Genomic DNA, 27,979 nt, shown 5'->3' with positions numbered 1-27,979 from the left:
ATTTATGAGTGGAATTTTGATCTTCTCTCTTCCATTCGGATATCTAGTAGCTTTGTATTCGGACGGCTAGTTCTTGTACAAACATACACAGGGCCGAGGAGAGAGGGGGGGAGCCGGGGTACAGTTACAGGGCCCAGACTACCTGAGAGGCTCTGTATTGGGACTTCCTACTGACCAATTTTATATTATTCTACATAAAAATACATGTATTTGTTTAATGCTAATTATTTATTGATTTTGATTCACGCATTCTTTGTGTCCATGTGAAATCATAACTGTTTTTTCATACTTTCTTATTTAATTGCTTTAAAAAATAACAACCAACATATGGGTGTTTTTCTAATAGTTCTGATAGATATTTTGCATATTAAAAATATAACTATAACATCTTTTTTTAGTTCGCCATAGGGCCTAGAATTATTTTCCCCCAGGGCCCGAGATTCCTCTCAGCGGCCCTGTACATATATATGTATGTATATTGGTGTTGACTGTTGATGCAAGACATTCCTAATTTTTCTTCTTGTATTTAACCATTATTATTGCTGCTATTGTTTTTTTTATATAATATGTATTTTTTCTCTGTTCTATGTATTTTCAACCATTGTGACGCAATAGGGATTTCTGTAATGCCACAATGGTCCAAACAAAAATATAAAACTCTATTATATAATATATAATTTCGAAAGAGACTGTGTGTATGTATGTATATATGTATCTTTGGTTGGGAATTTCGTAAACAAGTCAAAATTTCTATGACGATGAGTCGATTTTTTTTTTCGATTAAAATAAATTTAATAAAAAAAAAATGAATATTTACTATTAGATTCGCCATGTTTACGCTGTTTATATTACAAATACTGAGCGAAGCCGGGGAAAACAACTAGTATTTAATACTTTAAAAAATGAGAGGTCAAGGCTTTGAATTTAAATATATGTGCATATATGCATACATATGTATGAATGTATACTTTTGAAAAGTTATTAAGATATAATCTGTGAGTTAGAACGCATTGCGAAAAATGTCAGTGTATATGAAGTTGTTTTTAATAAATATGTATTAGATATGTTCAGAATTATTGAGTGCTTACAAACTAATCAAATTTAGGTATGAATTGATTCATCTCATTTAGCCGATATTGCCTACGATTCTAATAATATCCAAGTCGGACAATGTATGTATTATAGCTATGTATGAGAGTTCAAAGGTCGAAACTCTATCCATGCATCCATCTAAACGACACGGGAGTGGCACACGTCGGAATGTACATTGAAATATGGTCGATTCCGGGAGAATTATTACGGAATGCATTTCCACGTATGTATGTATGTTTGCGGTTGGGCTGCAGCGAGCCGTGCATAATAAATCGATCGGAGATGAATTCTGCGATATTGTTGGGTGTGTAAATTTTTATTATTATTGGTCGGCGAAGGTGTCGGAGGTCAACTGTATCGTGTGAAAATAAACGGCCATTTGATGTGTGAAAGTAGCGTAATAATACGGGCGCGTCTAGCCAATTGCATGCGTAAACAATACACGACCTACATATATGTATGTATATGTATATGTGCTCGTATGTGAAAACCCGAAATAAATTCAACGAGAACAAAGTTCACTTTTGTGCGATTTGATATTATTCAGAGCGAAACGCGACTACAAAAAGCTCCGGAAAAGCTCGGAAAATCCTCCGCGTTTATCGTGCAGGACCGTTGCGAGTACGTGTTAAGTGTTTTTCCGTCGTGATTTGCGATTCGAATTGTTGTAGCTTAACAATGCATTGTACCGATGTATATATGAATGTGGATAGTATCGCGTTATGTGTGTACGCGTTTATATATATGTAGTATGTATATATTTTAATTGCGAAACGAAAATTATATTTTATCATGTTTTTCTGTATCTATTTATCAAGTGTATTCTATTTTTGGAGTCTATGGCGATGGATTATTTTATTTATTTAAGTTTATGTTTGGACCATTGTGGCATTACAGCAGTCTCTAATGCGCCACAATGGTCGAAAAAATACAGAAAGATGAGAAAAATAAAAATATATGCAGACAAAAAATTCATTTATACATAACACTGTTCGACAAATGACGAATTTTTTTTTGGTTCAGAGACAAGGTATGACTTTTATCATACATAGATCTATGCCCAGTGAACATGAATCTGGTAATACAAAATGTTGATTGGCTCGAGATTCGGAGATATACATATGTGTTTTTTAAATCGCGCGATTTTTCTATATCTTGGTGTTGTTCGGTCGATGTCTCAAAATCTGTCAATTTCCTGTTCAAAATGAATATTGGAACCTATAGTCGGGTATTTTATCTTTCATTTGTAGTAATTTTTTTCAGCTTTCAAATCTCTTTAAGTAGTCGTCCAGTTCAAATCAAAAGTCAAAAGTACGTATTTTCACTTGGGATTTTTTCGCACTGTTAATACTATTTTATATTGAGTATTTTCTATTGAAAGATGTTTATTGAGATAATGTTCTGGCTACACTATTTTTTGTTTTCGTTTAAAAGAGTGAATTGGAAGTGTGCTGAATTTTAAATCGGTAAAATTTCGCGCTAAAAGCTCGTACTAGTATTTACTCGTATTTACACGAATCTGAAATGAATTAATAGGGATAATATATTAAATTGTCTTTATATGAGGATTAAATAAAATTCCACGTAGAAAAATCATATTTCGACTATTCTTGTGGATTAATAACAAAAATTCTATTGATAACTGGCTTAGCTCGATAGAATAAACGAGTTTTTCGTGTTGAACAGTGTAATCATAAATAACAATACTATATTATAATAACAGGAGATAAAGTAAAAACATCAAAGAATAAAATACAAAGTAGGGAACGTCTTGCACCTATAGCCAGTACCAATATAAGAACTAGTCGCAAATACAAAACATCCCAACGAAGCCCAAATGGAAGAGAGAAGATCAAAATTTCACTGATACATTACATTAAATTATGAAAATAATGATGAGCGCAGGCTACCTGGAAAATAGGTTGAAATAATCTTCGATAATCTAAGTTTACTGAGGTGGAAAATATCACAATCACGTACAGCAGCAACGATTTCATTAAAAATTCGGATAGATCTTGAAATAGGAGCCATCCGATAAAGAACTGTGCGGGGAGGAGGTACAACCATCAAATGGTGATGTCTCCCACGCACATAATTATTATGGACGTAAAGTCCCAACTGTTCCAGCAATGACGGGCATGATGTATTGCCACGTAGAAGCTGGAAAACAAAACGAATTAATGAGAAGTTTCTACGAAGTTCAAGGGAATTATACCCAAACATGCCCAAAAGGAAAAGAGTAGGGTAGAGATATGGGTAATACTCATAATCTTTCCTATATAGGAAACGAAATGCTTTTTGCACTTTCTCAATCATTATATCGTAACAGTATAAGATCTGGCATGAAAAGCAATGAAATTGATCATTTCATTACCTATGTAGTTCATGAATTAAGACAAGCATACAGTGGCGCCTCCTGTGATTTTTATTTGAAACTGTGTTGAAATGCCCGTTTTAGATGACCATTACTAATTTGATAATGATTTATTTTCTTGCATCCAGTTATACATTATTAATAAAAAAATCCTCGTAATATGTTTTATGAAATAATTATCGAAATACTCTTTTCATCATTCGAGAATCGCTCTTGCCTAGACTCAACAAATACGTTTCTCTCAACAAATACTTTTCAGACGTATTTATAAAATATGTATATATACGGCTGCAGAAGCTTTTTTGTAAGCATATTGTACAATTTATATTGATAATAAGAAATTATAACTTATTTGATTTCATTTTTCATAGCGACATGAGCCCTAAGATAATGTGAAAATTTACCTTTTCCCTCGGGTAACAAATTATTTATAATTTGCATCCTAATTACTACAAATATAGATTTCAAGATATTTGCGTGTCTGAATAAAATTATGATTTAAACATTTTATTCAAAGTCTTTATCTGTGTTATTATAATAATGAAAAAAATATACGTTTCAACCACATCTCTTAACCCTAATACGGATATTACAATTTTTCTAACACAAATAAACGGATGCAGTTGGTTCGTTGTACTCTTGCATATGTATTTACATACATATATCGGTCTGATTTTTAAATGTTTTTAAACCGAGCCGCATGCGGTCGTTTGGTGGTAAAATTGTATACTTGAAATAATGAAATTTTATTCCATACTTACCGGGTTTTTTATAACATGTTGTCGCAATGGACATTCAAAAACTCATTACGACTCATAATTAGATGAATGGAATGAATGATGATCGAATATAAAATTATCTTTGGATAAATAAATATTATCTTATAATATATACCGTTTACTTTATGCCAAATGTCTCAAACAGAAATAATTTTGTGTTTTTTTTCTCATTTACATTTACTATTTATAGCATTGAATGTAATAAAATGCAGCAGCACTTTGAAAATGAATAGCCTCATAGTAATTGCCTTAGGCAATTGGGTCCAATGAACCCTTGTATCCGGTGTTTTCTGACGAACGTACATATTAGTCTAAAAATGTTTTATTATAATAAATAAATAAGATAATTAGTCAATAGACGAAGTAGAAGAAGGATTTTAACCAATTTTTTTCTATAATAATTGAGTAAATTTTAAGAGGCGAATGGTTCCTTTGAACCCATCTTATCCGGATTAGGGTTAAGAGGGCGTTCATTTTGAACTATGCCTAAGGGCGGCACATACATAGTGTTAGGGAGTCACTGTTGATGGGTAAGTACTCCTGGAAGAGAGAGTTGCGTACAGATAGGGGTACAGCTATTCATCTTCTAATGGATCGCCATGTTGTATTCAGTAGCAATGGAACTAATGGAAAAAATCATAAGGCGCTACACGAACGTTGAGAACAAAAGATAGCCAGGATTGAAAACTGTATCAGAAGAGACGGACGTCACCTTTTTGACGTGATTTTTGCTACGTTAATAAAATATCCCCTCAAACATATTCAGTAGCGTCACTAGGCCCGCACTAGCAGGTAATGCGGTCTACACCAGGTGACACAATTTTTGGGGTGAAACCAAATTGTTCAAATTGAAAAACGTTAATTCGATATATTCGTTGTATGACGGTCCTTGGGTGGCTACATGCCTCATTGCAATTTCTGTATATATATGTATACAGCTTTTGTATATATACAGCTTTCTGTATATATAAAGCTTTCTGTATATATACAGCTTTCTGTATATATACAGCTTTCTGTATATATACAGCTTTCTGTATATATACAGCTTTCTGTATTTATACAACTACCGTGAAATCCGCCAGCTATACATATATAGCATCAAATATGAACCATAATTGGATTTTGTTCGAATTCCAGAGAAATCTGTGTATATACCTAAAGGTAAGAAGGTTAACTGATTCAGTCAGACGGACACGCAATAGCTTTTGGCGATTCTTTCTCGTAAGTCATAACAATTAACAAATATTAATAATTAATAAAAAATGTGTTTTAGGTGACACCGCCTCTAGTGACGCCACTGACATATTACATTAGTTAATTTTTTTTATGAAAAATTAATTCTGTTTTGATTTTTTAAAAATGATAATGATACGCGTGACAACTCTGTATCTAGTATATATTTAATTTCGAAAGAGACTTTATATGTAAGGTTTTAAAGGTTTGGGTGGGAGCATCGAAAACAAATCAAAGTTTCTATGACGACGATGTTTTCGATTCAAATAAATCTAATAAAAAAAAAAGAATGTTTACTATTACTACATTGTTTTGCCATGTTTAAGCTGTTTATATTACAAATACCGAACGAAGCCGGGTAAAACCATCAGTATATTTATATAAAAAGAAGGAAATTAGTAGACGTGAAAAGCATTGTGTGCGTCTTTTGATCTGAAAAACTAATGAATATGGCATATACAAATGGCAATCGAAAGGATTGTAAATCACCGCTAGACCTAAAGCACCAACCCCCCCCCCCCACTTAATTGTCTATTATTCAGACACAATTAACTAACTTTTCGAATAAAAAACTTTTGAAACAACAGAACCACAGGCTAAATCTCCCCGTTGTCTGAAAGTTGTGTCTAATTTTCCAACGAGGAAAATCGCAACACCGTATCAAAGACAATGGTGAACGAGCTATTGTATAGGTACGCATATTTCCAGGGATGAGTCAGGCGAGCAATATGTCAAGAGCTAGACGTGATGTCAGACCTTTGCCTAATTCGAAACAAAGCACTCTCCAGATTACAATCGGTATTTGCGAAACTCTGAGTTGAATGGAAAACGATGATATTCAGAGTTTAATCCAGTGGGAGCGTGGCGTCCTTCGAGCTCTTATCGATTATTATTTCCCGATGGCGAATCTGAGTCACGGGTCATGTGCGAGCTCATGACCTATTTCAATGCACGTCTGGTGGACGCTTCCATCTTCATGGCTAACCCAATTCGACAATCCATCACTCGTCATCTCTAAAGTGTTTCAATGCTGGTCTGAAGCTCAAGGTCGAGTCGCCGTAAAAAGTTTATGAAAAGCTCTCAAGTGCGAAAAGGCTTTCAATTGATAAACTACTCGGAATTGTTTTTAGCCTAATTCTATGTGATAAATCTTGGTAAAATTACTGCAATAAATCTTGGAGATAGTTTTCGTTCGAAAATGCAATAACTTACTGTTGTTGTTTTTTTTTAGAGAATTGGGCAGATATGAACAACTTTTTTTTTAACTAGATGTTTAATATTTTGCTTAAATTATTGAGTTAAAAACATTTACTTTAGTGTGCTAAATTAGCTTTGAAAATCATTCTATATGTAAATAGCACTGTTCGACACGAAAAATGGTTCAGAGACGAGACATGACTTTTATTATAGATCTATGCCCCCCCGTAAACTGGTAATAAAAAATGTTGATTGGCTCGAGATTTGGAGATATGTATGTATATGTTTTTTTAATATCACGCGGTTTTTCTATATTTTGGTGTTGTTCGGTCGATGTCTCAAAATCTGTCAATTTCCTGTTCAAAATGAATATTGGAATCTATAGTCGGGTATTTTATATTTCATTTGTAGTACTTTTCAGCTTTCAAATCTTTCAAATCAAAAGTAGTCGAAATATGATTTTTCTAAGTGGAATTTCATTTAATTCTAATATAAAGACAATTTAATATATTATCCCTATTAATTCAATTCAGATTCGTGTAAATACAAGTAAATAATAGTACGAGATGTTAACTCGCAATTTTACCAATTTAAAATTCAGCACACTTCCAATTAACCCTTTTAAACGAAAACAAAAAAAAAAATGTGGCTAGAACACTATCCCAATAAAAATGTTTCAACAGAAAAATCTCAGTATAAAATAGTATTAGCAGTTGGAAAAAATCCCAAGTGAAAATACGTACTTTTGACTTTTGATTTGAACTGGACGACTACTTAGAGAGATTTGAAAGCTAAAAAGTACTACAAATGAAAGATAATATACCCGACTATAGATTCCAATATTCATTTTGAGCAAAAAATTGACAAATTTTGAGACATCGACCGAACAATACCAAGATATAGAAAAATCGCGCGATTTAAAAAACACATATCTCCGAATCTCGAGCCAATCAACATTTTTTATTACCAGATTCGTGTTTACTGGGCATAGATCTTTAAGAAAAGTCATATCTCGTCTCTGAACCAAAAAAAGTCGTCATTTGTCGAACAGTGTAATTTAAGTCTCAGAAATTTCATTTCATAGACTTTATAAAACAATTTGAAATCAATGTATAATCTAATATACCTATATATATAATTTCGAAAGAGACTTTGTATGTAAGGTTTGGGTGGTAAAATCCGCAACGTTATCGAAAATATCAAATTTTCTATGACAACGATATCGATATCGATTTTAGTTCCGAATGCCAATCCCGATTTTAGTTCCCGATCCGGATTCCTGTTTCAGTTTCGGATCCAGATTCCTTTTTCAGTTTCCGATCCCGATTCTTTTTTCATTTTCGGATCCGGAATCTTTTTTCATTTCATGTTCTGGATCCCTGTTTCAGTTCTGAATCTGGATTTATTTTTAGTTCCGGTTCCCTTATATATGAAAAAAAAACCATTCGTTGTGAGTGTGTAATTCATTTCTGATTAACTGTCGTTAAATATATTTTTTTTCGAATCAAATAAATTTAATAACAAAAAAAATGAATGTTTAAGCGGTATATATTATGAATATCGAGCGAAGCCGGGTAAAACCACTAGTATATAATATTTTATACGTAACATTTAATTTCCATAAATTGAATAATTTATGAGAATGTTATTTTTAAAAATTTGTAAGAATAAATGACAATGTTTTCAACCTCTGCCTTAGTGTATTATTATTTGCATTTCGATGTAATGTGCCAGTTGACGCTCTTCTATATTTATCTGCGTAAGATTGAATTATGTTAGACAATAATAAAAACGTGAGACTTTCAAGCGAAATATTGCATAAAAAAATTTAATTTTTTACAAAATCAAGCGATAAATCAAATTGCAAAAATGCGCAACACTAAAAATGTAAATTCTTTACTAGGCAATAATGAAATCATCAACTTTACAAGGTTTGATGATTTGCCTCTTCTGATAAATAACAAATGCAAGCGACGTCCCTTTTTATTTCAACAAACTATTAAGTAAACAATCTATATAAACAAATAAAAATATACCTCTCTTTATGTTTATTTATCTCCATTTAATATCCAAGGTTTCTAAGACTCGATTAACGAGCAAATATTTTCCGACAAATAATACAACTACGTGATGTATTCCAGATTTTTCCTTCAAATGTCAAACGCCATGCATCGCACGAAAAATATACATTTGTCAAATATAACGATACATATTTTTTAAGAGTCAAAATTTAAAAACACAAAGAAAAATAAGGGCCGAGAAGATTTTCCTCCGGATAGTTTCCTCGTAGTTTCTACGAACTGAGGCGTTGATTTATTTCCCTCACATTGTAATTCTTCACGCTGTAATTTTAGATAAAATCTTCCCGACGCGAATATAAATACTTCGTCTTGATAAAACAAACAAAACGGTATTGTATCGATACGGCGTGCCGGAAAAATATCGTATAAAATTAAATACTCGTCTCTTTGTTTGACATTTGCCCGCTTTATAAATCCTCACGGTATGTGTTTATAAATACAATCCATAAATCCCGAGAGAATAATCTTTCGCGACGATTATTAAAATTCAAAGAAAAACACACTCGAGCCGCGCTCGTTTCAGTCGAACTTGTGTATGTATATTTTATTTATCGGGGAAATCCATAACGAGGGGCCTTCGGAGACCGTCTGTCGTTTCATGTCTGAAAGCTTTTTTTTTCGCCACGGCTTTTATTACATTTTACGATCGTTTTTAACGGGTTGTAGTTTCGCGCGATAAATGAGCTCCGGTGGCGCCATGTTGGATTTGGTCCAAAGCGATCAAAATTTGGTATGTTTATGCTGATGCGCGCTGCACGCCACGAATCGATATCATAAATTAGATAATCCTATGCATTTTTAATTAAGCCTTAGTCATATATTTTCTTTTCAGGGCTGAAATAGAGGCCGAGCACCGTTAAGGGGCAGCCCTCATCATTTTTGATTTTGTGAATATACACACATATGTATGGAGATAAAAAGGGGGACAATTTAAATACGCATTTTATAAAACGAATGCGCATTTATTGTAAGCATTTCATAAAATTTATGTAAGTTAAAAAATATAAACGTACAATTTAAAAATATTTTCTTATATATTAATAAAAAAAAGCAGCAAAAAAAAAAAATATTATGATTTGATTATAATCAAAAGAATACATACAAATGTATGTTTCTTTAATATAATATTTGTACACCAAAAAAAAAAAAAAAAGAAATAAAACTAAAATCCTTTAATAAATAAATAAAAACACGAGCATTTGAAAAACTACGAATGCATTGTTTTATTTAGGTCAGCATTTTAATATCAAATGCGGGCATTTGATAAGTTAGGTTTACAACGGAAAAATATAAAGCAACCTAAAATGAATGAAATGCGCATTAACGCATCCTATATAAGCATCTCCGGTCTCCGTGACGAGCCAGAATGTTAAATTACAGAAAACACAAATATCGGAAGGCAAAGATCGAAAATCGAAAGATCTTAAGTCGAAAGATCAAAAAAAAAGGGTGCATGGTAAACGGTACATACTCGCATACATACTCACTTAATTTGCACGAGAAGGATACAACAGGAACAAGAGGAACAGGCTTTTTTCCCGTATTAATGTGCGCGCGCAGAATACGGGAGGAAAAGCCTGTTCCTCTTGTTCCTGTTGTACCCTGCTCGCGCAAATTAAGTGAGTATGTACCGTTTACCATGCACCATTTTTTTTTTGATCTTTCGACTTAAGATCTTTCGATTTTCGATCTTTGCCTTCCGATATTTGTGTTTTCTGTAATTTAACATTCTGGCTCGTCACGTAGACCCAAGCATCTCGCATACATATATTCACCTTTCCGATGTTGCTATGTCTCTCGAGCGTTATAATTGCCAAGCATTATAATTTTCATTTATCATTTCATGTTTTTTAGCTGTGCACATTTTAACTGTCAAATAAATGATCGAAACATTTTTGTTATTTCATCCTACAAATAAAATATTGTTCAATGTAATTTTTTTATTTAACAGAAATATATTTTAAATGCGCAATATCTTTTATTCTAATGTACAAATGATTCGTACTACGGAGCATAGCTATTTTTCTAAATGTACCGTTAAATCGTCCCCGATAAAAGTGGAGAGGATGTAAAATATTGTTGGGATAGACAACTGATATAAGACTGTAAGAAGTCGCCGTTGGACTTAGAGTTAAAAAAAGTACAATTTTGGGCTTTGTTGATTATGGAGATAAAATTATATTTTTATTTAGAGTTGGGTCTAAACAGTGTTGGACAGTTTAAAAGAAATGCTTTAGAAGTGTGGTTTTAATGTATATGAAATATATCCACAATGTTACTCTAATAAATGTAAATGACAAAGAAAGAAAATACGTCCCTTTTACTGGTGCGAATCGAGATATAAAACACGCCTTTATGATATGAAAAAAAATAGTGGATTTGTACAAAAAAAAATTGTTATATTCCTGAATGAACACGGTAATTTTTCAAGAAAATTTTTACTATATTATAATAAGACGACGAATTACGACTAACTTTATATAAAAATATTACTTTTATGTTATAATATAAGAGTTTAATAATATTTATGTGCCGAATAATTCAATTTTATTTTATTCAATATAATATATACATAGACGTGTATTGTATTATGAGTGCTTAAATTCGCATCTGCATAATGGCATTCTTTCGAAAGCGAAATTCTAGTTTCGGGTGTGCTAAAATGTAAATAAATGCAACAAATCAATTGATCTGAGAACCGATAGCTCTGACCCGTGAAGAGATTAGTATTTTAATACAATGTAAATAAAAATAAAATGACACGAACGTACATATATACATAAATAATTTATTACATTTTAAAGGCATTTTCCCTAATAAATAAAAAAAGATTAAATACTATATAAAAGATTTTCATAAATATTTACTAGTTCTCGGAAGATACCTATATGAGATCGAAATATTTAACAAATTTTTATTTTTCTAAAAAATCGATTTCAACACCATTTTTTCTGGTCGAAACAAAAAGTGTTCGATTTTTAAATGGCGCAGCTTTAGCAAACAGTATATTATAATAAGGCGTTTAAAATGCTGAGCATAATACTATATGATGCAATTTGAATCGTTGGAATTTAATTCGTAAACGATATAATTTCATATATAATGCTTGATATATTATATTATATTACACTTATACTAAAGCTTTGAGTAATGAAACGATGAGCAGCATCTTTATTAGTTGTGATCTATGTATGTATCTTGATAAGCATGTTTGCATAATGCCGCATCTCAGAGTACGTAATGGACGAAACATTACCAATGTGCATACTCGTATCGGTTGTACAGAGACAAGAAAGTGTTACGGGTCATCGGCGTTCGTCTGTATGTCTGTCTGCATAATTGCACATACGAAGGGCGCACCCGATGCACTTCAATAATGTTGCATAATAACGTCATTCATACCACATGCCGGCATGTCGCCGAATTGTGCGAATTCGCCGCAAAGCGAATTCGACGCGTGAGCGTATGCACCGCGATGGTCAGCGAACTTGATCTTATCTCAAATGCCCACACTTTTAATATGCGCTACTCAAATTGCTAGAAACGTTTCTGTCACACGGTTTACAATTCTTCTGAATTTCTTCTATATTTAGTTTGTCGACTGAGATATTCGCGACAAGAATGTCACAGGGTGGAGTGAGAAATTGTTAAACCATTGCATTTTACTGTTTTAGAGATTTTGTAGTAACGATATCTATCTTCTACGTACTACAGGGTTGTCCAATTTTACATAGGTAGCCCGAAGGCTCATTTGGAATATGTTTCATCCGCGGGCTGCATTTGAACTGATATACATAGATAGTTTATATATATGTGGGTATTTTTGGGTCTACATCATGGCATCGAAAGGTCGAAAGTTCTTAAAAACAAATATCGTAAAGCAAAGATCGAAAATCGAAAGATCTTAAGTCGAAAAATCAAAAAGAATGTATGTATGGTAAACGATACTATGTATATATATGTATATAATATAATATATATATCAGTTGCATGCGGTGAAATTATCTCTCTTTTTGTCGTTCAGCTTTGCTTAGCTGCCAGTAGGGTATTTTCATTTTATTTAAAAATAATACTCTAAAAGGAGCCAAAGAGTTAATAAAAATAGGAAATATTACGGAAGGACGGACCGATGTCTTTAAATTTTTGACATATTAAATAACTGCTACAGAAAAGACATGCGCCGCAGGCAAAATTATTTTTTGATTACCCTTAATGTTTATATTATTTACATTTCATAATCTATTTCAATACATTTTGGTTGCGCTGCAGGCTAAATTTTTTACAGAATTATTTTGTTGTTCATGATAAAATATGATATCCAGCGAGTACGTATTTACGTAGATTCTTTGTTGGATTTTGACATACACATGTATAATACATATATGAAGTACTTGAAGACTTGATGATGAAGTATATCATTTTGGACCGCAAAAGATGTCACTTTGTATGAATTTTTTTTTAATTTGATTATTTTTTACTTTATTTAAAATGCACTGTAGGCAAAGTCGAAAAGAGGACTTATATGTTTTATCAATACTAGTAAAATATTCGTTTATTTGAAAGAATTGTCAAGTGAGCTGTTCTTCTGTCACAAAATTCCAAATAAAATTAATACTGTTAAGATTATTGATTAGCGATAGAATTTCAATTACTCATACGCATGTGCAATAATGTCAAATTTGTAAATATAAAATTACCACTATATCAGCCACTATTGTAATGGGCCTAAGATGTATTATGAACAACAAAAAGTATATAAAAAAATAAAATTTACATCAGTCACTCTCTAAGCGAACTGTGTACAAAAATACATACATACATATATGTAATACCTATCTACAAAAATTGTTTGAGATTTAAAGGTCTCAGTTTCAAGAATACCTACGTCGAACTTGATAAATTTTTGCTTTTTCGTATTTTCCAATATTGCCGTCAAGTGACTCGACCCCAGCAATATACGATTATCCATCGACTTCAAAACAATCCCGAGCCTGCTCATATAACAATGCGAACACGAGACGGTACATCAGCCGAGTTCCCACGAATTTTGACTCTTCGTAAGGGCATCGATATAATATAGATTGGCGCAATCAACGCGAGAGGACAGGTTTAGTGTTGGTCAGTGTGCCATATATATTGCGGCATCAGATCAAGTTTAAGGATAAACGGGAAGACGATACGATACGTACGGTGTGGAATGCTCGTTGGGACGAGCCTGCCCCATTAATTACAAGTCTGGCCGCCATGTTTGCGTTTTGTTGCCTTTTTTGTTTTTGCCCATCAGCCGAGAACGATCCGCAATTGTCTCGGGGACGAGACGAGAACGAAACGCGAGATGCATTCCGAGATGCAGTCGACGGAGATGCAGTTTCGCAGGAAGGGAGCTGGAGTGATTTTCGGGAGATTTGTTTTAAGAAGCAGTCATACCTACAAGGGACATTCTGCCTGGCACAGATGTCCTTCCTGGTGATCAGGATGGCCACGTCGTGGTGGTTGGGATGGCTGTCATCTGCTGGATTCAGATCTCGTTGCCACCGGCAGAAGTTCGCCAGGGTTGTGTCGGCGTTGGTGGTGATGTTCAACTGTGGACCGGCGTGCTGGTCCTCGAGCAGAATGATCTTGACTACTACGACGTTTATGAAGTTTCCTATGGTTGGATCCAAGTATAGAGAAGACACCTGAAAGAAAGTATAGTGTTAATACAAAAAATTAAAGCAATGATGGACAATGTGATATGATTCTTACCATGTTCATAATGGTTAAAAGATACGTCTCGACGTTTCCCTTTTGGTGGAATTCAGTCATGGAACTATCGGCAACCAACAGGACTTCTACGTGACGTGGTCTGCTGACGGAACGTGGTTGACGCATCCTTTTGCGATTTCTGTTCCTGGATTTGCTCGCGTTGTCGGATTGGTTGTATTCGATTTCATTAGTCTGGAAATAAAATACGAATTAAAACAGCGGTTCCAACATTTTTCACTCTTCGCAGCTCATTTCCGAAAATTTTACCCCTCAAACTATTTTTTTTAGATTTAAAATGTCTCCCAACTCTCCTTCCCCCTAACTGTGCTTTAAATTTATATTATATATGCAGTCGATTTTTGTTTAGCAAAGCTGATAAAAAAATTGCCCGTCATTTTCGCGCAGACAACGTTTCAGCGCGACGTCAAAAAAACTTAAAACCAATCAAGAAAAGCGAAATATGTAGGGTACATTAATAAATAAATATTAGAGTACTAGTGTTGTGCCCGTTGATTTCAACGGATGGTTTCGAAAATGAATTGAAACACGAATAAAAATAAATTTATATGTTATACATATGTATATAAGTATAATATATATATAAAAATAATAAGGTAATTTACAGGCGTACGCGCACGTAATATTAATCGTAATAAAAAATGGCACAGTATACACTTAGCAATCCAACTCGTTCGAAATGATGAATGAATGCGTGTGTGTGTGTGTGTGCACCTCTAGAATCCAGAATCGAAATCGAAACGGCTGGTTTCGGAAAGAAATTGATGCATGAATTATAAATTACATATGAATTACGAAGTGATACGTTTTGTGCATCACCGACGTTACCAGCGCCCTGGGGGCTATATATATATATATATATATTTGGGCCTTACAGGGATGTTTTGTATTTGTAGTTGTTTCTTACATATTTATTGAAACTGGCTGTAGGTGCAAGGCATTCCTTATGCTATATTTTATTTGATATTTTTACTTTATCTGTTATTATTAAATGCTATTTTTTATGTTTATGTATGAATGTATTTATGTTTATGTTTAATTGTTATTTTGTTTTTTTTCTTTTTTGTGTTATATTTTTTGACCATTGTGGCGCTTTAGGAATTCCTGTTATGCCACAATGGTCTGTTTAAAATAAATAAATAAATAAATAAATAAATATATATATATATATATATATATATATATATATATATATATATATATATATATATATATATATATATATATACATAATTATATCTATTTGAGGTAATAGAACGTCAAAATGGTGACATGATACTTTTATGATATTCGGCTTAAACGAATAGACATAGAAAAATGTTCCATCTGGCAAAATAGACTAAATTATTTAAAAATAAGAAAGGTTAGAAATGACGATCTTAATTTACAACTAATCGAACATTAGGAACCTAGGTTAGGAATCGATGGACTAGAAAGTAAAGAAAAAGTTTCACAAAATTGTATAGTCATATACATATGTATGGAAGTTATCGGCAATAAACTCAGGTCTTTATTGAAGATTTTATAAGAAATAAAAATTAAAAACAGCATCAAGTATTAAGAGAGATTAAATAAAAATGTATGTACAGTTACGACTGTTATACGTATGTACATATTGCCTCGTAAGATTTTGTTGGTGAAAATATTATGCATTATACATACATTCGCCGCGAAAAAATCGGACGTATGCTTATCTTCCTTATTCAAAAGTGCAAAATTTAACATTCTAATGTATACGACGATGTCAAAATAGACACTTTCCTAGACAAAATAAAAGAAACGACAGAGGAAGACAAATGTGCATGTCTGCGACTTTTCGACCTCCAGGACACCTCGCGTCTGGAGCAAACATTCGGATTATATCAACAGCATAGCTTCAGCTCACCGAGATCTAAATAAATTACCATCGCTCGTCGATGCCGTGACCTGACATTTTTTACGTAAAACTACATGCATCTATTAGTGACGGTAAATTTAGGTAGGTATATATTATATATGTACATAGGGTACGATTTAATAGTGCATTTAGAAAAATAGCTTTGCTCTTTAGAACGAATCATTTGCGCATGAAGATAAATTAAAAATGTGATATTTAACAGTATTTTATTTGTACATAGTATGAAACAAAAAAATGTTCCGATCATTCAACAATTAAAAACAGTGCGAAGTTTATAAACATGAAATGATAAATGAAAAAAAATGGTGCGTGGTCAATATAACGCTCGAGGGCCGTGGAAACGTCGCAAAAGTGAATATATGTATGTATGTATGTGAGATGCCCATATAGTATGCGTTAATGCGCATTTAATTAATTTTAGGTTGCTTGATATTTTTTAGTTGTAACAAATGTGCGAATTTGATATTAAAATGCTGACTTAATTAAAACAATAAATTTGTAGTTTTTTAAATGCTCAAGACTTTTTTTTATTCTTTGTTTATTTTATTAATTGATTAATTAATTTATTATTCTTCCTATTATTATTATTCTTATTTATTATTATTATTATGATTATTTACCATTATTTATATATTTATTTTTTTCTATACTATTTTATTTATTATTTATATATTATTATATGGACGATGGGGATTGCACTATTCTCCCTTTCAACTGGAATAAAAAAGTTATTATTATTATCAAGGATTTGTCTTATTTTATTTTTTTAAGTGTATAAATGTTATATTAAAGAAACATTTTTTATAATATGTTCTTTTGTTTTATAATCTAATCATATTATATATGTACATTAAAAAATATTTTTGAATTGTGTATTTATATTTTTAAATAATATAATAAAATGTTTAATTAACACAAATTTTATGAAATGCAAACTATAAATAAGCATTTGTTTTATAAAATGCGCATTTAAATTGTTAGTATACATGTTAGCAGTAACTAATGGTAAATGGATTATTGCGCAAATTGCGATCGCGTACAATATTTCGCGTGGGTTCCTTTCGATCGATGGAGTTTTTGGGTGCCAGATGTTCCGCGGTCGAAATTTTAGTGCCGTGCGCGATATGGCGAGATGTATAAACATATAAACTAAAATGTAAAATCAAGATTAAATCATCAGCTTCAGCACTACGATTAGCCCGATTTATTTTGCAATGTAATTATGACCACAAAGCAAATGTATCAAATATTTTAAAAGTTTTTATTTTTCTACTTTAAAATTTACTTTTCTTAATTTTTAAATTTAATGTCCACACTCACCCTGATATGTCTGTCGCTCTTGTTCTCCCGCGTAACGGCGTGATCAGGTCCATCATTCCAATCGAGTTTTGTCGTGCGTCGTGGTTGCTTGGTGGCACAGTTCTTGGCACGTCTACGCCTCCTCTTACGCCTTCTTCCTTCGTTATTCTCATTTTTATTGTTACGCCTTTTTTCACCCGGTTCCCTGTTGTTTTTGCGTCTGGCAGACCTCAGAGCTGATCTCTTGTATATTACGTGGGGATGTTCGTCTCCCTCGGCAGCTGGAGTGTGTTGTAGCGAAGGTTCCACCCAGTATTCGCCGTGCTCCGTACGCAGCATGCCAGCCTGTACAACAGATTAATCACAATCAATTATCAAAATTTATCTACATACATACATACATACACTCGTTACATAACTACATACTAAAACATTAATATAATATTCGCTCTTATCATTAAGAAATGCCTAAGAGTTAATTTAGGGCATCGGTAAGCTTTAAATGTAATGTTTGGTCGCGTTGATATTTTGACCTATTTTTATTAGACGGAGAAATTACGATTTTGATCTTAATTCGAATGCTGATAACTTATTCAAAGACTATTGATTTTTAAACAGTCCAATTCATCATGAAGATCGTTTGCGAGATACGTAATATAGAGCAATTTAAACAACTTAGGTTTCAGATTTTCTTTTACTTTTCCTTAAAAGAAGCTTAACTCGAATATGATAATAACTTTTGTTAGTTAGCTCTCATTTAAGAGATATGAGCGTTTAAAAACTGTGCAATTTTTACAAATTTTTGACTTTTGCAGTCATTAATTTAAAATTGCACACAAGGGTGGGAGAACGAATATATTGCATGGGAATTAATAATCTGGATATAATAACAAAAACAGTTTGACGAAGTAAGAAAACCCATTAAATTGAATAAAGAATGTGCCAAAGGACAGAACAATTAGCGAGAAGAGTGGGTGGATGATGATCAAATAATATATAGAGAATACTCAAATAATATATATTATATGTATATCTGCATAGAAGAAAGCAAGATATATCACAAATACAATAATGAACGTTTTTGTATGTATGTACATGTGAATGTAGCTCAAAGAGGAAAATAATGAAAATGTCGAAGAGTACTGCATCCAAGCATGACTTAAATGAAAGACCAAACACTCACGAATTTTTTATCAAGGTGGAAATTTTAACATCATGCACTTTGCAACTCAGTATTGTAATTTAAAATCAATTATTGTATCAAGATATTTAAGATTATTATAAAAAAACATTTGACTATTGATTCCAATACTTTTGGCACAATAATATATTTAAAATTAAAGACTGCAAAGTCAAAAATCTGTAAAAATTGTACTTTTTTTTAACGCTCATATCTCTTAAATGAGATTAAGCCTGCAAAAATCATTGTCATATTCGAATTAAATGGGTCAAACTTAGTAAAGATTGATTAGTTTCCGCTTCGGTAGGTAATTTTTTTTGTTGCTCAGTGCTATGTACATATTTTATCACTTGATTCTGATATTAATATTATAATTTTATAGATGAAATTATGAAACATTTAAAAGACAAAAAAATTGTTTTGTATGACTTATATTTTTTTCAAGGTGAATATATATGCAAAGAATAAAAAAATGCTAAAGGAGTACGGTTGTTCACATTTAATATGTATGTAAATATAAAAAATGAAAAGTGACAATATAATAGATATATAAAATATCCCAAATTTACGCATCGAATAAATTCAAGGCGGAAACAAAAATAGTTTCACACACTGGTTTGCAATTAAATGCTAAAAAATGGCCTTCCAATCTAAAATTCCTCGGATAATTTTGTTTTTTACGCCGTGCGTCAGTTTCGAATTACACTTGTCATTTTTAAGACATTTGCATAAGAGAAGAAAAAATCATTGATAAAAATGCGTAGGTCCAAAACGCCTGTGTCAACAAATGTATATAATTTCATCCAGGCCGATCTTAATTATTATTATTGAAAGTTTCGACGTAAAAATAAAAATAAAATGGAGCAATTACATCAGCGTGTCCATCAATCAAGCTAACGCGAGGTCACGATGAGCTCAAGCCATGGACATGAACCGCCAAAGTCAATCTAAAGTTTCGGGTATCCTTTATCGAGCTGCTCTCATGTCATTGCACTGCTTGTGTCATAACGGGACACATGTCATCAATTAATTGAATGAAAAAACACACACACACTTCTAGGATGAATAAAAATACGTTCAATGACCTTAAGCTCCAATCAGTTGTTTCCGTTGATTACTTCACCCCCATATTATATTTAGCGTTTTCGTGAAAGATGCTTCCACTTTTTACTTAGATAAAATTCCAGCGGATTACATCGATACGAAGGGCCGGTGGGAAAAAAATGACGTTTAACAATTAAGCATCGCTCGTTCGAAAAGAAAATAAGCTTAAAATAATTAACGGCGATAAATTACGCCGGTTCAAAGAAGCCGATAGACGTAAAGAACTCGTTTGCTGCTAGAGATCCTCCATCGACATCTGCCATTTATGTCGATTTAAGGTCGATTTCACAAAGCCAACTGTAAAAGAACTGTTTGTTGTCACTGATTAGAATTGAAATTGTCTAGAAATAGTAAGCGCAGAAACGTTCATTGCTCGTCGATGAAACTACATATGTACATATATACTCAGAAATTGCATTCGAATCGATTGCAATATAACCATTGAATAGGCTTTTAATTTAAACCTTTAAAATTTAGACCCATAAAACGCACATAAGTGTTTCGTTTAAATCATGCAAATACAAAATCTCATCCTACAAAGCTGGAATGAAGCAATTATGATATTGTAATGTAATTTACTCAGTAATAAAAATATTTATGATGCAATAAAATAATCTTAATTTCGAATAGACCAGTGCAATCCAACACGAGCGAGTAATATTTTGAATAACATAAACTTTATATGTATACAAATTAAGAAACTATAATATATTATATACTAGCTGAACCCGGCATGCGTGGCAATGCCACAATAACGCATGCAATTCCCGTTCCCGTTCCCGTTTTTTCCGTTTCCGAGTTAAAGTCGTGGTAATCTGACTTATCCAGCGTTTAACAGCGGAACACATTTCAAATTATTCAATTGTTTGTTTATTTTACCCCAATAACGCAGGTGGCGACGCGAAAACATTTGAAATTATTGCGTTGCAATGCCACTCATTCAATTGAAAGCATTATATGTTAACCATTGATCTATGCTGCTGGTTGATAAACATTGATTATTAAAACATATATATCATAGTAAGAATTCATGGGATCGTTTCAATAAAATCCGAAAAATTGGCAAACTCTGATAGAAAACGATTGACTTGGAGTTACATATCCAGCACCGGGCCAGGGGTTGAACCCGTGACCACTCGGTTGACAGCATTACACGCTAACCACTGATCTATGCTGGTTTGATCTTTGTAAAATTGAGTACCATTTTAGTTAAGCTCAACAATACGGAAGAAATCCATTGAAAAATGTACCCACCGAAAAATAAAAAAAATGGTTAGGGCGAAAACACACAGTGATTTACGTGGCACGTGTTTTTTTTTTTTAGATACTTTTAAACACGCGAAATGAAACATAGAATAGGCTTTTAATAAATGGGCCGTGCCTTGCACATATTAATGGAACGCCCAGCACGCCCCACCCCAAAATGACCCCCTGGAGTATTTTCGGTAAAATTGTATCCTTGTATTTATCCTTGCTTGACAGTGAACGGTAACGGTGTATCCCATATTTGAAGAAATGTAGGAGAACTTGTCGACATTCCATGTGCCACGTTCCGTGCTGTGTGTTTTCGCTATCAACCGTGATTAAACACTAAAATGATCGATTTTGAGTTCAAATTAGTCGAACTTTTTTTTTTCTCACAATCACATTTCCTCATATATTGATAAAGTAAAAACAAAGAATAAAATATGTTAAATTCCATACATCTACATATAAAGCAACGTTTAGTATGTTTCGAAGGAACAAGTTATCCTCCTAATATAATACAAGCTCGAAGAGGAAAAAAAGTCTTGTAAAAAAGGTAAAATCAGCCGTTGGCAGATGCATGTTACACTAAACATTATTTATGTTTACAAGAAGAAGAAATATTGGGCAGTTAGTTATCGACTGCGGTGCAGCAGAACGAGCTGGAGAAGTGAATTACGAGTGCACGTCGGAAACGAACGATCCTGATAATGTAATTAAGCGAAGGGCAATAAAAAAATGGATGTATGTATATAAGAAGGGCAACAGCGAGACAATACGTTTACATTGTGCATTATATTATAATGGGAGAGAGGAGACCCAGTGGGGCAGAGTGGGCGTATAATGGAGAGTTCGATTGGTGGTGGTCGCCCACGAGGAGCAGGATCATATCTTCATCATCAGGGAGTACTCACGACATGTAAATATCCTCGAGCTACACAGACTCTGTGGGTGGACTGAACCTAACCAACACAATTTTCCACTCTTGCATTATATTGACGTCATAAATCCGTGTGACGTTCAAATCGATGCTGGATGGATGGGCTTTTATCAATTGGAGAGATCATCCATTGTTTAGCGAGCTCTTCCTAGCGTGCTCGGTTCTCATGGATACGCTACAACGAAACCCTATATATCATATGTATGTACATCCAATCAGAAATATTAAACGATCAAAGCTTGTATGCTTACATATATATTTGTCAAATTTATCAGTTTGACAACAAGCTTATGGATTTTGATGAAATATGATAAAACTATCCTTTGATTCCTTGCCTAGGCGACCTGTTACATACAAGTAGCATGCAATGTAGGGTTTGCAATTTACCGTCAAATTTTATAAAACGGGAAAACTACTTTTCTTACTATCGGTATACCGGTAAATGAAAAAAGTATTTTTTTGGTTTTATTAGTATTCATCCTTACGCCCAAAAATAGCTCACTTGGCGAAGACTGTTGTATGGAGGCATCAATAAATTGATGGTTATTGCTTACATTACCTATCAAAATTTTGATCATATTTTTGTCCGCTTTTTAACGTTTCATGTTTTATAATATGATGATAAAATCTTCCGGGATTTCAGTTAAAACTCTCAAGATTCCTTTCATTGCCCATTTACATTCAGTGAATGTGCATAAAATTCATACAAAAACAAAATCAAGAATACATTCAATCTCGAAAAAAATGTTTGGTTGTTTAGAAATAAGATTTTTATTTAGATTTTGGGAGTGTGTGCTAGACTCTGATATGTGCTCGGGGGGTTTAAAACTACTGCGTGGTAGCGTACTCACGCAGCTTAGGGTTAAAACACACTGAGATGTACGTGGTACGTGTTATTTTTAGATACTTTTAAACATGCAAAAAACGCAGCACCCCTAGTCCATATACATGGTACACAGTTCCAAAAATCACCCCCTGGAGTGTTTTTGGTGATATTTTATCCTTGTATTTATCCTTGCTTGACAATGATCAATAACGGTGAATCCCATATTTGAAGAAATGTAGAAGATACTTGTCGGTTGCATATGGATATGCATACACGTGCGACCTCCCAAACATATGTTCGGTTTGGGAACACCCATTGCTTAGGGCGAAAACACACAGCGATGAACGGCACATCGTGTGCATAGCTCCCCTCTGAGGGTGGTCTCCTACATTTCTTCAAACATGGGATACACCGTTATCGATCACTGTCAAGCAAGGATAAATACAAGGATACAATTTTACCGAAAATACTCCAGAGGGTCATTTTGGGGCGGGGCGTGCTGGGCGTTCCATGGATATGTGCAAGGCACGGCCCATTTTTTTCGCATGTTTAAAAGTATCTAAAAAAACCATGTGCCACTTGCACCGCTGTGTGTTTTCGCCTTTACGCTCACAGCGGGAAGCCACGGACACGTGACAACCCATACCACTCGTGTGTTTTCGCCCTTAGAGGGAACGTTGGTTACATGTATTGGTTACGTAGACAGAAAAAATTAAAGCTTGAAAAAGGCGATTACGAAGCTTTATTTATTTAATAAAGTTGAAAGCTAATGAATTGATTTAAAATTTGGTAATAAATTAATCATTTTAATGAAATTTTATATGTCCCTTTTAACGAGCGATAATTGGCCTACTGACAAAAATGATAATTGACTATGTTTAAGCTTCATCAATCTTGAAGACAATGTATTACATAATGATGGCGTACGAGCAAACGTGATAATAAATCAAGCACATCCTAGTCGATAAATTTGAATTTGTCAATCGGTTTAGAATCGACAATAAAAGAAATTAATGCATAATGTATGTATACGTTATTATTACGTATGTGATGTAAATTTCCGAAACGGTCGATGATCATAGACGGTTATTATTGTTAATTTGGCATTAAATCGGCAATTTTCGCGAATGTTCCGCTTCGTCTACACGTGTCGTCGAGAACGAATTCGAAATTAATTCATTTTAATGTGCAAATTTGTATTGTACGTACCTACGTACATACGTCTTCGCAGACAAATCCCGTGACAGTAGAAATTTGGAACACAGAATCCTCGTCACCTTTATGTCTGAATTTACAAGAATAACATTACATATGTACATATGTACTATGTGGATAATAAATTTCTATATAAAAAAAGAAATAAAATTATTAAAAATAGAGCTTCGTACGCATTAATTTTATTCAGTACAGTTCGGTTCATTGATTTCAATATATTATATTATACATACATACATATATTACTTCAGCTCTGTCGTAGTACGCTTTTTGTAATAACTGTTTTAATACGCTTTTTCAAGGACACATATGATTAAAAACTCCTTTATAACGGGTGAAAGTAAGCTCATTTTAAATCGATACATATTTTAAGTATCAATTGTGATAAAAAAGCTACATAAAAATAAATAATGATCTTACTTTCGCCAAAAAAATTATTCTTATTCATTAAAATTAACGAAGATAAATTTAAAAAATATTTTTATTTTTATCATGATAGGTTGCCCCAAGCCGACACTATGGCCAAACGTGTACATATATACAATGTAAGTTACAGATTGGTTTGGTGAGCAGTCCTCAATATTTTTTTGCCGAATTGATCTTCAATGCTCCCGGTCAAATCAGGTATATTGTATGTGTGTACATTAGATGCCGCGGTTTGTTCTCTCATCTTGTGGCACGTACCAATTTTATGGCTTCGTCACCTGTCGTGTCGCAAGGGCCATCAAACTTGGATTTATTTAAACTAAAATATGCTGGTCTGGTTAAGGGATTGCTAAATTTACGATCTTAAATATTTTATTTGTTTTTATATAATGAATATATTTTATATATCGGCTTCGCTCGGTATTTGTAATATAAACAGCATAAACATGGGAAAAAAATTTCATTTGTTTTTTTATTAAATTTATTTGAATGAAAAAAAATAATATTCAACGATATCTATATCGTCGTCATAGAAATTTTGATTTGTTTTCGATGCTCCCACCCAAACCTTTAAACCTTACATACAAAGTCTCTTTCGAAATTATATGTATACTAGCGGTTTTACCCGGCTTCGCTCGGTATTTATAATATAAACCGCTTAAACATGACTAATCTTATAGTAAACATTTTATTAAATTTATTTGAATAGCTTTATTTTATATATAAATTTATTTGAATATTCATTTGTTTTTTTTTATTAAATTGACTGTCACGAACAAACAAACATATATACTAAGTCTCTTTCGAAATTATATGTATACTAGAATCCGGCGCTTGCGCCCCCCCGAATCGGCGGAAAAAAATCGAATCGGTGCCTATGAATCGAAAAAAAAATCGATTGTGTTGTTTTCGTTTCCCAACGAACAATACTTACATACATATATGTATATATGCAAAGTCTCTTTCAAAATTATATATCAGATTAGATTTATTTGTTTCATATTTTATTTTTGCGTCTCTGTTCATTTTTGATTTTTTTTATTACAATTATGTAATGTCATGGGAAAATTTTAAATAAATAAAATGATATGAAGCAATGTTAAAAGAAAACGATCGATTCATAATTATCAAAATCAGATTAAAAACTTAACCAAAATAAAATCATAATGAAAATGTAAAGAAGAGAAAATAAAAAGTTTTCAAAAGAGACTTCAGGAAAAAGTGCTAGGATAAGACGAATTTCTTGATTAATCAATCTACAAGAGTAGTCGAGTTGTCATAGACGTAGTTTTGTAAGATAAAAAAGTAGAAAGTTTCAACAGCACATACATGCAGGTATGCACATACATATTATATATATAATAATTAATTAACAATACGGTCACAGTATAGGAAATTTCCCATAAAACATCTCGTTAACGGACAAATAAACAAAGTGGGTCAGCAATTTCACCCGTTTCGAGGAAACCGCCAAACGAGGCGAATATACCCATAATATGTATTACGCACTCATATAAAATACTTTTACGCGGTGTCTCTTTTCGCCATTGCGGCCATCCGGAGATCGTTCGATGCTCGATGGGTTTTTATGGCACTTTTATGGTGGGTAGGCAGATCTGTCTATCTCTATCGAGTTACTCTCGCTTGTGTAATTCGGCCGTAGATCCTCGTTTTGCGATAGCTGTGGGCGAAAATCTAAATTGCATTTTATCGACCTTAACATTTACATATCAAACGTGCCCATTACACACACACACATACAACATAGCGTGTGTTTATTACATATGTTATATTATATTATATGTGGGTATTTATTTTTTCATCTTTTCTATCTCCCCGTCGATTTCCTGCTCGTTTAGTGTTTTAATGAGGAATGAGGTAAAATTTAGATATATCTCGAATTACAAACCGAGGTTAACAGATTTTTTATGCGATAAATCTGTAATTTAATTGACCTTACACATTCCGTGTACATTTTTGCAATATTATATTAACAAACGGTGTGATCTTCGTATTTATTTATTATATTATGTTATACGAAATGTAAATGTACTGGTAAAGGTTGCAGAATGCATTATACATACATACATGCAATAATGAAACGTCTGGATATTAGTTTTTATATATACGTGTTTATACTTTTTTAAATAATAAAATAAATAAAAATAAAGGACAAGAAGCTTTGAAGAATCTTTTAAAATGAAGAATATGATTAATCTACGATCCTAAAATTTGTAAAATAAGTAGAATTTTTAGGAGAAATATTATTTTTAGATCAATTATTTCAATACTTACTTATTGGATATTGGATATATTTTATATTCATGTATTCATTTTTGGCTAAACAAACCAGAGAAAATTTGAATAAGTTTCTTGAAGATTTTGGTGGAATATATTGCTGATACACGTTTAGGTACATATTACGGAGTCCAGTTTACAGAGATTTCTGTTTACCGGTAATCCGATAATTTTTTTTCACCATTTATCAGTTTATTGGTAAATTACCGAATTTTTAAATCTCAAAATTTAACTACTTTTTTTTGTACTAAATATACACATTTAACCAAAGACTAATAAACATTATTTAAAACATACTAAAATATAATTCCCAAAAAAAGGAAAAAAAATAATTCTTCATATATATAATATTTTTTAATATTTATTTTATAATAACGAATAAAATATATATATACACACTATCATCCACAAAAAATATATATACACACTATCATCCACAAAATATATATATACAGACTATCGTTAATCAAATTTTTCAAGTACTTTTTTCAGTTTTTTATTTTATTTCTTCTAAAAACTAGTTTTCTTCCTCACGATTTCTTTATTTTTTTCTTCTGGATAAGTTCCTCTCCCAAACAGACTTAAGTTTTATTTTTAATAACCATGTGAACACTTTCTTTTACTGATAATACCCACTTAGTCGTAGATGGAACTACTGCGATATCACCATCGGAATCTAAAACTGATTCCGAAGGATTTACTACCTTTTAAATCTGTTCTACCTATGTGTATAACTTCCACTATTATTTTCATTATTGTATATTTTTCCTGGATGAAGCACTGGGTCGGACAGTATTGCCAGAAGATAACATAAAGGAGAGGAATGTGATAAAACGTTTTATTGATTTACCGGTAAAGGTACTAATTTACCCAACTATTTTTCGGGCCAATTACCGGTAATTTAATACCTAGTGTACATATGTTGATAATATGTATATATGATAGTTAACTCTTCTTGCGAAATATTTACGTATAATCAACGCTTAACCTTTGACGTGACAAAAATTCAGGTGTATGTTTAATTTAGCCT

General features: G+C 32.6%; 1 protein-coding gene across 1 annotated transcript in view; it reads right to left on the bottom strand.

Moving 5' to 3' along the window:
• Positions 1-27,979, bottom strand: part of AdamTS-B (ADAM metallopeptidase with thrombospondin type 1 motif B) — a 141,377-nt gene that overhangs the window by 8,825 nt on the left and 104,573 nt on the right. The window contains exons 5-7 of the mRNA XM_077434917.1: positions 17,737-18,060; positions 14,502-14,693; positions 14,184-14,434 (exon numbers count right to left, since the gene is read on the bottom strand). Of these exons, the coding sequence (XP_077291043.1) occupies positions 14,184-14,434; positions 14,502-14,693; positions 17,737-18,060 (767 nt within the window). The remainder of the gene's footprint in view (positions 1-14,183; positions 14,435-14,501; positions 14,694-17,736; positions 18,061-27,979) is intronic.

The sequence above is a fragment of the Arctopsyche grandis genome, chromosome 1 (genome assembly GCF_051622035.1).
Source record: "Arctopsyche grandis isolate Sample6627 chromosome 1, ASM5162203v2, whole genome shotgun sequence".
NCBI classification, from domain to species: Eukaryota; Metazoa; Arthropoda; class Insecta; order Trichoptera; family Hydropsychidae; genus Arctopsyche; species Arctopsyche grandis.
Note: the sequence above shows the minus strand (reverse complement) of the source record. Positions and strands in the feature narration are given on the sequence as shown.